The 15,742-nt window shown below is 45.6% G+C and overlaps 1 protein-coding gene across 1 annotated transcript in view; it reads left to right on the top strand.

The window, feature by feature from the left end:
* Positions 1-15,742, top strand: part of LOC142106593 (transmembrane protein 26-like) — a 29,373-nt gene that overhangs the window by 10,338 nt on the left and 3,293 nt on the right. Inside the window, exon 2 of the mRNA XM_075189597.1 lies at positions 6,461-6,678. Within this exon, the coding sequence (XP_075045698.1) occupies positions 6,482-6,678 (197 nt within the window). The 5' untranslated portion in view covers positions 6,461-6,481. The remainder of the gene's footprint in view (positions 1-6,460; positions 6,679-15,742) is intronic.

The raw sequence follows: 15,742 nt of genomic DNA, 5'->3' as shown, positions 1-15,742 counted from the left end.
CTACCCAAGAGCTTCCTTCGTCACTTGAAGATTTGATCTCTCTATGCCATCGTGTTGATATGAGATTTCGTGAAAGAGAGGCTGAGAAAACGACTTCTGCTAAAGCACCTTTTCGCTCTAACCCTCAATTTCGTCCAGTGTCACCCGCTGTGATTCCCATGGAGATTGGACGTTCCAAGTTATCTTCTGAGGAGAGGAAACGAAGAGTCAAGAATAGACTCTGTATCTATTGTGCTGATTCCACTCATGTCCTCAGCTCCTGCCCTAAGAGATCGGGAAATGCCAGGCCCTAACTAGTTCTGGAGAGGTGAAGTTAGGGTCCCTGGAGTCCTCTCCATCGTCTACGAAATCTAAAGTCTGCGCTTTTGATGTGACTATTTCCTTTGCTACCAAGACCTTTGAGTCACAGGCATTGATTGATTCCGGAGCAGCAGGAAATTTTATTTCCAAATCGTTAGTTAATCAATGGTCTCTACCAATGATTACCTTAAAAACTCCCATTACTGTGACGGCTATCGATGGATCACGTCTCATCAACGGTCTCATCACCCAGAGTACGTCTCCAGTAACCCTTCAGATTGGTGCTCTGCATCATGAAGAGATATCGTTTTTAATTCTTCCTGTTACGACAAGTCCGATTGTCCTAGGCCTTCCATGGCTTCAGTGTCACTCTCCCCAGATTGACTGGCGCACCCCTCAAGTCACGTCTTGGGGGCCTGAATGTCACCATCATTGCCTTTCCCAAGTCATTCCTCTCAAGGTACAGCAAGCTTCCATTTCAGCTATTTCACCGGGACTCCCTCCTCAATATGCTTCATTTATCGATGTTTTTGATAAAGCTCAGTCTGAACGTCTTCCTCCTCATCGTTCTTGGGATTGTCCGATTGATCTTCTTCCTGGCAAGACTCCTCCCAGAGGCCGGGTCTATCCACTCTCGTTACCTGAAACTCAAGCTACATCTGAATATATACGGGAGAACCTCCAGCGTGGGTTCATTCGACCTTCCACCTCGCCCGCTGGAGCTGGGTTCTTCTTTGTCAAAAAGAAGGATGGATCATTACGCCCTTGTATAGATTTTCGTGGACTCAATGCCATTACTATCAAGAACCGGTATCCCATTCCGTTGATCACTGAGCTATTTGACCGCATCAAGGGAGCCCGTATTTTTACTAAGTTGGATCTTCGTGGTGCTTACAATTTAATCAGAATCCGTTCCGGTGACGAATGGAAGACGGCGTTTAACACCAGAGACGGGCATTACGAATATCTGGTAATGCCTTTCGGGCTATGTAATGCCCCCGCTGTTTTTCAGGGCTTCATTAATGAGATTTTTCGGGACTTATTATATGTATGTGTCGTCGTCTACCTGGACGACATATTGATTTTTTCACAGGACCTGCCTTCTCACCACCAACATGTGGCAGAAGTCCTCTCCAGGCTACGGAAAAATTCATTGTTCTGTAAATTAGAAAAATGTTCATTCGAATTACCCCAGATTCCATTCTTGGGGTATATTGTTTCCGGAGTTGGTCTGAAGATGGATCCTGACAAAGTAAATGCTGTACTACATTGGCCCCAGCCAACTACTCTTCGTGCCATCCAGCGTTTTTTAGGTTTTGCCAATTACTATAGACGCTTCATTCAAGATTTTTCTTCCATTGCATCTCCTATTGTGGCCCTGACTCGTAAAGGGGCTAATCCTAAGCAATGGTCTACTGAGGCTATTCAAGCCTTTCAAACATTAAAAGAGTCCTTCTCTTCGGCTCCAATCCTTCGTCAGCCTGATGTGACACTCCCTTTTTTCCTAGAAGTAGATGCCTCTAATGTGGGCTTAGGAGCTATTCTCTCCCAACGCTCGGAACAGCAAAAATTCCACCCTTGTGCCTTCTATTCTCGGGGTCTCCTACCCGCAGAGAAGAATTATACCATCGGAGACAAGGAATTACTGGCTATCAAAGCCGCATTAGAGGAATGGAGATACTTGTTGGAGGGAGCTCGCCATCCGGTGACGATCTTCACGGATCATAAGAACTTGTCATATCTCCAGTCTGCCCAATGCTTGAACCCTCGTCAAGCAAGATGGTCTCTTTTCTTTTCCCGTTTTGAATTAATAATTACCTTCAAACCAGCTGCCAAGAACAAGAAAGCTGATGCCTTATCTAGAGCCTTTGCTACGTCCTCTGATATAGAAGAGGTTTCCAACCATACTATTCTAGACCCCAAATGTATCTCACTGGCTGCTTCATCCACCAAAACGCTACCATTTGGGAAGACCCTCGTGCCTTCTACTCTAAGGAGGAAAATCCTTTCGTGGTTCCATGCCTCTCGTTTTTCTGGACACGCCGGTGAACACAAGACTTTTGAGATCCTCTCTCGAAGTTACTGGTGGCCTTCAATGAGGAGAGACGTCAAAGAGTTCATTGCTTCCTGTGAATTATGTTCGCAATTCAAATCCTCCCGCAGAACCCCAGCAGGGTTGCTGCGACCACTACCCATTCCGTCCAAACCATGGACCCATATTAGTATGGATTTCGTTACTGACTTACCACCTAGTAAGAACCATAACACTATTTGGGTGGTAGTGGACAGATTTTCGAAGATGGCTCATTTCATCCCTCTGTCTGGTTTGCCTTCCTCGTCTATCCTGGCTGAACATTTCATTAAAGAGATCTTCCGTATCCATGGATGTCCATCTGAGATTGTGTCTGATAGAGGAGTACAATTCGTGTCCAGATTCTGGCGAGCCCTTTGTAAAACCTTGGGCATACGATTAGCACTCTCATCTTCTTACCATCCACAATCCAATGGACAAACCGAACGTGTCAATCAAGATCTTGAGACTTTTATAAGGATATTTTCATCAGCCAATCAAGACAACTGGGTAGAGTTACTCCCTTGGGCTGAGTTCGCCCATAACAACATGTACCATGAGTCATCATCCAAAACTCCATTCTTTGTGGTCTACGGTCACCATCCGTCTTTTCCGGAATTTCCTGCCCTCCCGCCCACCCAAGTTCCTGCGGTGGAGACTGTTTGTCAGACCTTTAAAAATATCTGGTCTCAGGTTAGAACCTGTTTAAAGAAGACATCTGTCAAATATAAATCTTTCGCTGATAAGAAGAGGCGGGCTATTCCACCACTAAAAATTGGAGATCGTGTCTGGTTATCCACAAAAAATATTCGTTTGAAGGTTCCATCCATGAAATTCGCCCCTCGTTTTATTGGTCCATATAGGATCATTCAAGTTATCAATCCAGTATGTGTGAAACTCCTTCTTCCTAAGAGTCTTCGGATTTCTAATGCCTTCCATGTATCTTTGCTCAAACCTCTTATTATCAACCGTTTTTCAACTCCTCCCTCAGCTCCGCAGCCAGTTCAAGTCCATCAGGAGGAGGATTTTGAGATTACCGAGGTACTGGATGCAAAAATTTCGCGAGGAGTCCTCCACTTCCTCGTTCATTGGAAGGGCTTTGGTCCTGAGGAGCGCTCTTGGATCAAAGCTGAAGATCTTAATGCTCCTGCCCTTTTGAAGAAGTTTTACTCCAAAAATCCGGACAAGCCCGGTTCCAGGCGTTCTGTGCCCACCTTTAAAAGGGGGGGTACTGTCACTCACCGGACCGTGAGTGCCTCTTCCCGGACATTTAGGAACCGTGGCCGTCCACCATCCTGAGGGTCTGCGCATGCGCAGCCCTTTTCTATACTTCAGTGTATACCCCTTTAACTTAATTGGCAGATCAGGCAACCTCCCTATATTAAGCACCTGTGGTCACTACCACGTTGCCTGATCTTGGAGTCTCATTCCTCATGAGTCTCTGAAGGTGTTCCTGTATTACTTGTGTATTCAGTGCTGCTGATTCCTGTGGTTTCCAAACCACTTCTACTTCTGTGGTTCCATACCACTTCTACCATCAACTGTATCATCATGACTGTTTGCTGATTCCTATCCGCTGCCTCCGTGCACTACAGTCTTCTACACCACTTCAACGTTATTTTATATCTAAGTGACTGTTTACTCATTGCTATCCGCTGCCTCCGTGCACTCCAGCTTTTACCTCACTCACCTGCTTCTCATCAAGTCTGTTTGCTGATTTCTATCCGCTGCCTCCGTGCACTACAGTCTCCTGCTTGCAACTCGCCTGTGTTCAACATCGTGACTGCCAGCTGACTACTATCCGCTGCCTCTGTGCACTACCGTCTCCTGCTTGCAACTCGCCTGTGTTCAACATCGTGACTGCCAGCTGACTACTATCCGCTGCCTCTGTGCACTACAGTCTCCTGCTTGCAACTCGCCTGTGTTCAACATCGTGACTGCCAGCTGATTACTATCCGCTGCCTCCGTGCACTACACTCTCATCTCATCTTTGCTGTGTCTTCCTCGAGACTGCCGCTTTTCATTACCATCTGCTACACTTCGTGATTTACAGCTCCTGCCCTGCGCTGCACTCCTGTTTCCCATCGCTGTTGGTTCCTGTGGTTGCTACTGGTTACCTCCGTGTGCCGCTGAGTCCTGCCGCTGTGGTCAGCGCTATCGTCCATCTCCTGCTGATCCACTCTCCACGCCTTCACGTGTTCCACTGGCCTCCACCCTCCTGTCAGCATTGGATTTGTATCTCTTCTACTACCCTCTGCTGGATCATCTCCATTCTCCTGGGTTTCCTATGAGTCCAGTTCCACGTGTTGCTGACTCCTGTGGATTCGTGTCCCTGTCGGTCTACTCACCTGTGTGCTGCACCTGCTAGACCGCTGCTTCTCCTATCCAGGGACTTCCTATCCAGTCGGTCTCCAGCCGCTCAGGTACCGCTGCAATCCCATCTGACTGCTACTGCTGAACCACGGTATGCATACTTCTCATTGACTGTGCTGTGTATTGCATATCTTGCTGGACTGTGTTTGGTTCTCTCTGGAGTCTGCTATCCGCTGAGTCTATTGCCATCATTGACTGTGTTATCATTGTGCTGGACTACTTCAAGAGACTTTCTAGATTGCAGACCTGATCAGTCATTTACATATATATATACCTATATTGTGCATATTACTGTGGATCGTGTATAAGGTGCCTGTGTATATCCTGTGTTGCAGTCTTCCCCCGTGCACCTCCTTACATATATATGCAGTGGTACAACTTGCTGATGTCAGACCACTGATCCCTGTTTCCGGTATCACCTGTTCCATTATCCTCTCACATAGCAGTGGTACAACTTGCTACCGCAGACCACTGACTACCTGGATACCTCCACTTGGATTCCATTCCTTCACTCAGACAGCGGTACAACTTGCTACCCGCAGACCGCTGACTCTCATCACCTCCTTGTCTCTGTTGGACATTCCTCCTCACTATAGCAGTGGTACAACTTGCTATCGCAGACCACTGACTACCTTCACGTGTCCTTGTCCATACAGTTCCTTGTGTATCATTACCTCATTATTACCAGTGTTGCTAGTCATAGACTTTCCTGAGCATCTCATCGGTCATCATTTCATGTTCCGTGATCACCCAGCTACCAGAGTACCCTATTACCATCTACATTGCTCTGGTAAGCCTACCATCTGGTGATCCCTGGGTAAAGACTCCTAGTGCCCGTGACAATGGGGAGGCATTGTGCGATATGCTCAGGGGCGCACGCAGGATTGTCAGGGGGGGTTTCCCCCCGAAACCCCCTGACCCCAAAAAAAACAAAAAACTAGAGAGAGCTGCTGCGCATGCGCCCGCTCATGCGCAGCAGCTCCGTTTCGGCAGCACTGTCCTATACAGCAGCCGTGGCGCTGTCAAAGAAGCATCCGCCGCGGACGCTTCTTTGACAGCGGCGCGGCTGCTGTATAGGACAGTGCCGATATGGTGGCCCCTTAGTTAGCGCAGGGGGGTTTCTGGAGACTCAGAAACCCCCCCTGCGTGCGCCACTGATGCTGCAGAGTGGAACATGCCACACAAGGAATGAGGGGACTGTATGATAAACTGCAAGAGTGTATCGAAAGGTTGCGTGATGTGCTGCAGAGTTTAAACGACACAATGTGATATGCTGCAAAGTCTATGTGTGCCTATATTGTACTACTGCTTTACATTGGGGCTACATTTAGGGGCTGGCTGGGCTGGGAGGCAGTGGAGCATCTGCCCCCCTGGGCCAGTCCCATAGTGGGCTACCTTAGGCTGGATCACTGAGCCACCTGCATTTATTTCCCTTTAAAATAGGCCGCTGAGTCGAGTCTTGCCGCCCCTTCCCCGGGCTAAAATTTGCCATCCCTCCCCTGGCTACACTGGTGTTACCACTTCACCAAGTCAATCTCTGCAGATATACGTATGTCTGACCCAGCTAGCTGGCTCATGCGTGCACAATGAAACTGAAAGCCCAGATATAAATAAATTATATTAATGTATAGAATGTGTAATCAAGTGTTACAAACACACATGTCTCATACGTTTAACAATGTTATATATCTATGCCTAATGTTTTGCGTTTCTCAGGTTTGCAGGTAAACGGGAGGAATGAAGGGCCTCTACTGCAAGATACTGTCAGCACTGTTCAGTCGCTTGTTTTTCAGCATACATGGGACCATTATGGTAATTATAGCAACACTGGTGAAGGAAAATAGATTCTACTTGATTCTTCTAACTGGCATTATTCTCCTATTCATTGAGATGGCCGTGACACTAACGGAAACCAAGAAAGGAGAATGGAAATGGTAATGGAAGCATTATGTCTTAGTCCAGCATTTATACAATGGTAATATAAACCAGTCTTCTTGCGCATGGTTTTGTAACTTAGCAAACTGCATATTTTCGTAAGTATAATTTACATGACGTCTTGTATTTTGTTGCCTCCGTCTATTGATGTGTAAGACCAATAGAGAGTCTTGAAGAATACTATACAAAAATACTGGACAACTGAAATTCCCTAGAACATTCAGGTAGACATAATGACATATTTGGGGTCATTTACAAAGGCTGTGCATGGTTCACCGCTGTGCAGTAACCAAGTCTCTGATGTCATTGCACTTGCATGTGTACTCTTACATGCTTCTAAAGTAGTGTTTACCTACACAGCAGGCCATCTGTATGAGTAACTAAGTGAGTGCATGCTATATTATATATTATATATAAATAAATAAATATATATATATATATATATATATATATATATATATATATATATATATATATATATAAAGAAAAAAAAGAAAGACCGCCAACACATAGTGTAACTCTTGAGAAACACTTTTAATAGGTGCAACGGTGCCAATGGGACTCGTACCAAAGCAATAGAAATAATGATCTTATCTGGTATATATGATGGTAGAAGATCTTAAGGCTTCCAAGGACAAGATTCACTCAAAACTAGGACTCAGGAAAGAAAGTAGCAGTATATAATGTAATACGTTCCAGAACATACGTCACAGTATGAGCAAAGAAGTGATTCATCATCCAAAAATGTATTCACATAGAAAACACGCAAGTGCCCGTACATAAAAATCATATAAATAGGCTTATCTGTAGTCCCCCAAATGGAACATTCCTCTCAGGATTCCCGGCCAGATGAGGAAAAGAAAGTCCCAACACGACTACAAGTGGAAGATACAGTCCGCCATTTACTGACGAGTTTCGTCATTTAAGTCTTTCTCAAAGGGTATCTCCATAGTGTGACAAACAAGGTTTAAATAGTCTGTGTTTCCCAATCACATGGATGCCGGCGTTGTATCTCGTATAGCCACGCAACAACTTCCGGGGACAATCTTCTGGGATACAACTTCCGGTAATCTGAAAGGCCTCTATTCAGACATGGGCAGCATACACTAATATAGTACTGGACCCAAATGTCACTTCCGTTCAAATAAAACAGCCTGGATGGGGACCCCAATAACCCTCTTATAATCTGCCACTGCTGAGCCCCAAAGTCAGATTACAAGGCAGGCCTAGGCCAGGTTCTTTGTACATGTCCGCTTTGGCGCTGCTAAACATTGTACAGATGCACTAAGCAAGTGATGCAGTAATTTAAAAGAATACATGTGTTTTCCTCGCTTGGCTGTGGTAAATGACTCCAGTTATCCAGAATCCCTAGACATCTATTAGTCTAGTATTCAGCTTCAAACTTTCCATTACAACCCACCTGTTCACTAATGCCCACTATTCCAACATTTAACCAGGATTGCCCAGAGTTCTGTCTGTGTACGGATTAAGGAAAATGCCTATATACTGCTCTACAGGTGGTGCTTGATCCACATTGGACTTTACGCGGTCTAACCCAAAAGCTTGCTTGCTGGCTCTTTCATTTATATCTGATATAACTGCCCCAAAATTGTGCCCTTTTGGCGAGGTACTCATGGCTTAACATGGAACATCACTGATGTAGCACTGCAGACAGCCCCTCATATACACCTCTACATTGCTCTCTTCCACATATCCCCAAATGTAAAACTGCTTCGCATTTCCCATATCCAGCTAACCAATCAGAATCAAGGGAAATTTTTCCCACACTTCTTATTGGTCAGTGCAGCCACTTACAAAGGCAGTCAGTGTCCTCTCTGCTTCATGCTCTGGACAGCACTAAATGAATAATGAATGAAGCTGGGTATACGTTGATTGCCGACATATTAATGGGATTTACTACTATTGCTGACATAGAGGGATATTCAGCAAACTTGAAAGAAGCAGAAAATGGTGGGGAATTGGTGGAAAATATTGGTAAATATAATCATCATCTATTTATTTATATAGCGCCACTAATTCTGCAGCGCTGTACAGAGAACTCACTCACATCAGTCCCTGCCCATTGGAGCTTACAATCTAAATCCCCTAATACATACACACATACACACACATAGACCGAGAGAAACTAAGGGCAATTTTTAATAGCAGCCAATTAACCTACCAGTGTGTTTTTGGAGTGTGGGAGGAAACTGGAGCACCTGGAGGAAACCCACGTAAACACGGGGAGAACATACAAACTCCACACAGATAAGGCCATGATCAGGAATCGAACTCATGAGGCAGAACTGCTAACCATTAAGCCACCGTGCTGTCCACAAATATAAATATACTCCATATTGTGTAAAACACACTTTGGGCTAGATTTACTAAGCTGCGGGTTTGAAAAAGTGGGGATGTCGCCTATAGCAACCAATCAGATTCTAGCTGTCATTTTGTAGAAGGTACTAAATAAATCAAAGCTAGAATCTGATTGGTTGCTATAGGCAACATCCCCACTTTTTCAAACCCGCAGCTTAGTAAATCTAGCCCTTTATCTTATACCCATATTATCCTATATTTATAAAAGCGCCAACATATTATGTAGTACTGTACACTGAGGGGATTATGATACAAGCAAGTTAAGTACAATGACATGAACTAGAGGGTAACTCTAGCTCTTCTCAAATGGACTTACAATCACTAAGAGGTGGGGGGAACAACTGACATATCAATTGTAGCTGTTGGTGGGGTAAGTGGGTGTGGCTTCTATAAGCATAAAGCATCATCAGCCACTAATATTAAAGCAGCCAATGGTGACTTGTATTTTCGTGCAACCACTAGGTGGCGTGGCACAGTTGGAATGAAGAGAGACATTGGAACACGGAGAAATGAAGTATGAACCTTTCATTGTAAAAATTCTAAGAAGATCAGCTGCAGGCAACCATGATGTTATATATGGTAAATAAATATATATATATATATATATATATATATATATATATATATATATATATAAACATAGGCACACACCATTGATTCTAAACATGCGCTGGTGAACCAACTGTATATGATCCCGTGGAAATAAATGGCAAGCATTTTCAGAAGGGCACTCTATGGACAGATTGCCCTCCTCAAAATGTTTTCATTACACTAATATCTGTCTCACACACATCCACGCTGGCACAGACTCACACTGACACAAAGACCCACAATGATGAACACACAGACAAAGATTGACAGATTGACAGCCCCACCCACCACCACCTCTTCTAACCTTTCCTTAAAGACATCCACCCTCCTGTTAGGGCTGCGGTATCACTTGAGCCTCAGGATTCAGCCTACACAAATTCACTTTCTGTCTCCTGCCACTCCAGCTGCCTGCAGGAATGTGATCAAACACCATTCCACAAAGCTCATGTGCCTGTTGTTTATATTGTGTTAAATGCATAGCTACAGGCTGATCCGAGCAGCATGATTTTCCAAAATCCCTAGGTGAGGGGCTCCCTAGAGGATAGGGCCTGAAGCTGAGTAGCACAAACTTTTGCAGGAGGAGAGAGATGGGTTTTGTACTTTTTTTTTTATACACATGTGACAGGCAAGATAGCTCAAACCATCTGTGTTTTGTGTTATCTCACCTCTCACAGCCACCTTTTTATTCTGGTGGATTTCAGAGGGCTTTCTAGCGGTTTGCAAAGCTGCAGGTTGATCCTTTTTCTTGGCGGTTTTAAAACCAGTGGCTTTTCAGCGGTTGGGCTTTTGATAAATTGAGCGGTTTTGAAACACTCAAAAAATGCTGAAAACCAGCGGTTTGATAAAACTGTGGAATTAGTGGCGCTATATAAATAGCTGCTGCTGCTGCTGATGATGATGATGGTTATGATAAATATCCCCCCTGATTTGACTGCCTCCCCTAGTCACCGTTTCGTATTGGCAGATGTAAACAATAGTGTTAAAAAGATTTCACCAGGTTTCCTTAGCATCCCCAATACGGAAGAGCCGCTTCCTACTGTGCTGTTTAGAAACAAGCTTCCTGATCCTCCATTTATATCATATTTATTATTATTATTAATATTTATTTATAAGGCGCTACAAGGCATCCGCAGCGCCGTACAGAGACAAACAAAATCACAATACAATGGGAGACAGCACAGTACAGTAAACACAGCAACTCAGTACGCTCAATGCACAGCTAGAGAGGGCGGGGAAAGGGGAGGGAGGATCCAAAAACGACGGGGCCCAAGAAGGGGGGCGCGGAAGACAGGGAGACCCCCAGGGGGGAGGAGGGAGCGAAAGTGGACGTGGGGTGGAGGACCTTTGAGGAGGAGCGCTAAGTAGCTGGAGAGCAGAGTTAGAAGTGGTGAAAACAGGAGGAGAGATGGCCCTGCTCAGGGGAGCGTACAATCTAAGGGGAGGGGTGGACAGACAGAGAGACGCAGGGGAGAGAGGGAGAGTAGGGGGACAGAGGCAGAAGATAAGGTAGGAAGTTAAGTGGGAGACAGAAAGGCTTTAAGAAAAAGGTGGGTTTTTAGGGCCCGTTTGAAGCTGGACAGATTAGGGGAAGTTCTGATGGAGGGAGGGAGCTTGTTCCAGTGGAGGGGGGCAGCGCGGGCGAAGTCTTGGATACGCGCGTGGGAGGAGGTTATAAGGGGGGAAGAGAGGCGACGGTCAGAGGCAGAACGGAGAGGGCGGGATGGAGCATGAATAGAGAGGAGGGTGGAAATGTAGGGCGCAGTGGAGTTGGCGAGGGCCTTGTAGGTGAGTGTGAGGAGCTTAAAGAGGATTCTGAAGGGGAATGGGAGCCAGTGAAGGGCTAGGTAGAGGGGGGAGACAAAAGAGGAGCGGCGAGAGAGGAAAATAAGCCTAGCTGCAGCGTTAAGGACGGATCGAAGGGGATCGAGATGAGAGTGGGGGAGGCCAGTGAGGAGGAGGTTGCAGTAGTCCAGGCGGGAGATGATCAGAGAGTGGATAAGGCATTTGGTGGCATCTTGGGAGAGGAAGGGCCGGATGCGAGCGATGTTGCGCAGCTGGAAGCGGCAGGATTTAGCAAGAGAGAGGATGTGGGGGCCAAAGGAGAGAGAGGAGTCGAGGATGACACCAAGGCAGCGAAGTTGGGGGACAGGCGAGATAGAGGTATTGTCGACAGTGATGGAGAGGTCAGAAGGGGATGGGGTATGAGAGGGAGGAAAAACTATGAGCTCAGTTTTGTCAAGGTTAAGTTTGAGGAATCGAGAGGACATCCAGGAGGAGATGGCAGAGAGGCAGGCGGACACCCTAGAGAGGAGGGAGGGAGAGAGATCAGGAGAGGAGAGGTATAGTTGAGTGTCGTCAGCGTAAAGGTGGTAGCTGAAGCCGAAGGAGCTGATGAGTTCACCCAGGGAGGAGGTGTATAGAGAGAAGAGTAAGGGTCCCAGAACAGAGCCCTGAGGGACCCCAACTGGAAGGGTGGATGGGGGGGAGAGAGACCCAGAGGTGGTGACAGAGAAGGAACGGTGAGTAAGGTAAGAGGTGAACCAGGACAGGACTGGGCCGGAGAGGCCGAAAGACTGGAGGGTGTGAAGGAGGAGGGGGTGGTCAACGGTGTCAAAGGCTGCAGAGAGGTCAAGGAGGATGAGAAGGGAGAAGTGGCCCCTGGCTTTTGCAGAGAGGAGGTCATTGGTGACTTTAGCCAGGGCAGTTTCAGTGGAGTGGAGGGGGCGGAAACCAGACTGGAGAGGATCAAGGAGGGAGTATTCAGAAAGGTAGGAGGTGAGACGGCTGCAGACGAGCCTCTCAAGAATTTTGGAGGCAAAAGGGAGAAGAGATATGGGGCGATAGTTCGAGAGAGAAGTGGGGTCGAGATTAGGTTTCTTAAGAATGGGGGATACGAGAGCATGTTTGAAGGAGGAGGGGAAGATGCCAGTGGAGAGGGAGAGATTAAAGAGGTGAGCGAGGTGGGAGCAGGTGGTGGGGGAAAGGGAGCGAAGAAGGTGGGAGGGGATGGGATCCAGGGGGCAGGTAGTGGGGGGGGAGGATAAAATGAGAGAGTGGACTTCCTCGCCGGTGGTGGGACGGAAGGAGTGGAGGGGAAGGTGGTTGGGGGGGGAGGACAGAAGAGTGGGAGGGGTGGAAGAGAGAGTGGAGGAGGAGATTTCAAGTCGGATGGCCTCGATTTTAGAGGAGAAGAAGGAGGCGAAATCAGAGGCAGTCAGGGAGGAGGGGGTGGGGGGAGGGGAGGGGGCCAGGAGAGTGCTGAAGGTGGCAAAGAGGCGGCGGGGGTTAGAGGACTGGGAAGAGATGAGGGATTTAAAGAAAGATTGTTTAGCGAGTGAGAGGGCAGAGCTGTAGGATGAAAGGATGAATTTAAAGTGGAGGAAGTCAGCCAGGGAGCGGGATTTTCTCCAGTGACGTTCGGCGGAACGGGAGCATTTTTGGAGGAAGCGAGTAAATTTGGAGTGCCAGGGTTATACTTGCTAATCATACTTGCCAACCTTTGGAAACTTAATTCCGGGAGATCCCGGGCAGGGGGACGTGGCTGGAGGGCGGGAGGGGCGGGGCAGCGAATCGCATCATTTTGGCATTTTTGTAGCGGAGGGGGGGGGATTAGGGGTATATTTACTAAGCGATTCTCTGCGCTTTGCTGTCTTTTTTTAAAATGGCATTTTTATTAAAGACAAGGCCCATTGGGTTTTGTCTTTAATAAAGTTGCTGTTTTAAAACGATCACGGCAAAGCGCAGAGAATGCCGCTTGGTAAATATACTCCTTAGTTCGTTATTGCAATTTAACATGTTTACCTCCATCCAAGATAACACTGTTCCTCTAGTCTGAAGACTCTCCTGCATCCGGGTAGGAAAGCTTGACCAAATTGATTGTCTGTTTTGGCTTTACAATTCTGTGCAATACAGTTCTATGCATATTACTTTTATACGATGCAACATTTTATGTTATCCAAGTAAAGATTTAATATCTTAAGCTTTATTGTCCATTGCAAGTGAGTTCTATACTTTTGTTATTTACTTTAGTTTGTAAGTACACACTGCCTACGCAGTACTTGCCATACAGAGACACACAGAACCGACTGCAGTATACGCACAAGCGTATGAACAATAAAAGGTCACATCCGAACGCATAATACTTCATTTGATAATGAAATAAAATAACTGTTATCAGTATAATAATTTATATACATATCACATTTCAAATAGTGCTGGCATTATAGTAGGGGAAACCATGGCGTGGGGTTCCCTTGCCATAATGCCAAACCAATCCTAGGCCGGTCAGCACGGCCCTGCATTCCCTAGAGAGATTGGGTCTGCAAAAAAATGCCCCCCCCTCCAAGGCTACCCTGCTCCATTCTGAAACCACTAGAGTTCTTCCCACACGCCTGGATGGTGGGTGTGGGGTAATAAAATAGATTTAAATAATAAATACACTATTTTGTTTTGTTGCACTACAAGTCCCAGCAAGCCCATGCTGCCATTAACAGTTTGGGCATGCTGATCACCAGCATATACATGGCTGACAGAGCATGCTGCCACTTGGGGAACCACAAGTGCCAGCATGCCCTGGCACCAAGGTCCTGCTCGGACCTGTAGTGCACCAACACAAAATGTAAGTAGGGTTACACCTAGTTGTAAAAAAAACATATATTCAAAATAAATAAAACACACCTACCCATGTAATATTTACCAACATCCAGGTTCTTCATCTGTAATGGATCCAATCTTGTAAGCTTTAACCAAATGCCAAATACCAGGGTCCGTGGTTGTCCAAGTAAAAAAAACAAACAGTAAAATTATTCCAAGCATGTAGCAAAAAAACATCTATTCTTGCAGCTTCTAAAACCCAAATAATCTTCCGGAACAGGCTTCTTAAAAAAAAAAAAAACCCCTTCATAGATGACAGACTCTAGCTCTTATAACCAGGAGCTCCCGCTGCATAATGAAAAAGTGAGTCTATTAAAAAAAATGTCCATTTATAACCTGGGTCTTTCCCACGCTGTCGGAGAGAAAGCCCCAGGTTATAGATAGACCTGGCATGCCCTGTTATAGTAAAATCGGGGGACCCCACACATGGGGATGTCTATAGTGTACATTTCCTATGGGAATGCGCCCTGTTCACTCCCCTAAATCGTAGGCTGTAATAACAGCTGTTTACGCTCTAGAGCATCCGGTTCTGAGTATGCGCATACTGTTTTTGTGAAGGAAAAAACAGCAAATACGCTGCTTAACGACTCATGCCCAATGTGTTTATATAGTCTACATTAGTTGCATACACATGTTCTATGATAGTTAGTGGCACGCATGCATGTAACTTTAAAAGCAAAGATTATGCCGTGTCAGTTATCAATATCAGGGCATGTACACCTGTCCTGTAGTGAGTGCAAATCATATGGCTGAATCCAAGCGCACTTACGAGAAACCCAGTACTTTAGTTGACCGCATCTCTGTCTCAACACCCTTACTGTACTTAGCCTATGTTAGCCCACCCATTCCCTCCCCCATTCCACCTCTCAAGTCGTAGGCAGTCGTGAGTGCAATTGCGTTCATTGGCTTACGGTCAGTTTTGTAGCATGCACAGAGCTATTTCACGCATGATACACTACACAACGTACTTACATCAGAACAAGAATCAGGCCCATAATGCTAGGTTTAGACTAATCTATTTCTTAAATTAATTAATTACGAAAGTGAGGCGATGTTAGTACTGCCTTTATTGTGTGTTTATATGGGCAAGTTTGTGAGCATTATTTAACAAAGTGGGCCTAGAAATGCTGTTCTCTGATAAAGTGCTTTGTTGTAAATCTAAATGCGCTAGTGCAAATCCTGGCGCATGGCACCTAACTCCAAAGCAGGTTTTGTGCTGTGCTTCTCCCACTTTGTAAATGATCTACTCATGTAGAAAATTGGAGGAATAACTTTTGTTATTAAAAGATACCTAAAACAAATACAAAAATATTTGCTAAGAAAAAATAGTTGATAGATGTGCAGTGGTTAATTCCATGGCATCTTTTTATTGATCTATTTAGTATGTTATAATAGAACAATGATACCATTAAAAATATCTCTTGAACTGTGTTCCAGTAC

The sequence above is a fragment of the Mixophyes fleayi genome, chromosome 11, assembly GCF_038048845.1.
Source record: "Mixophyes fleayi isolate aMixFle1 chromosome 11, aMixFle1.hap1, whole genome shotgun sequence".
NCBI lineage: Eukaryota > Metazoa > Chordata > Amphibia > Anura > Limnodynastidae > Mixophyes > Mixophyes fleayi.
This window is presented reverse-complemented; position numbering and strand designations above follow the sequence as displayed.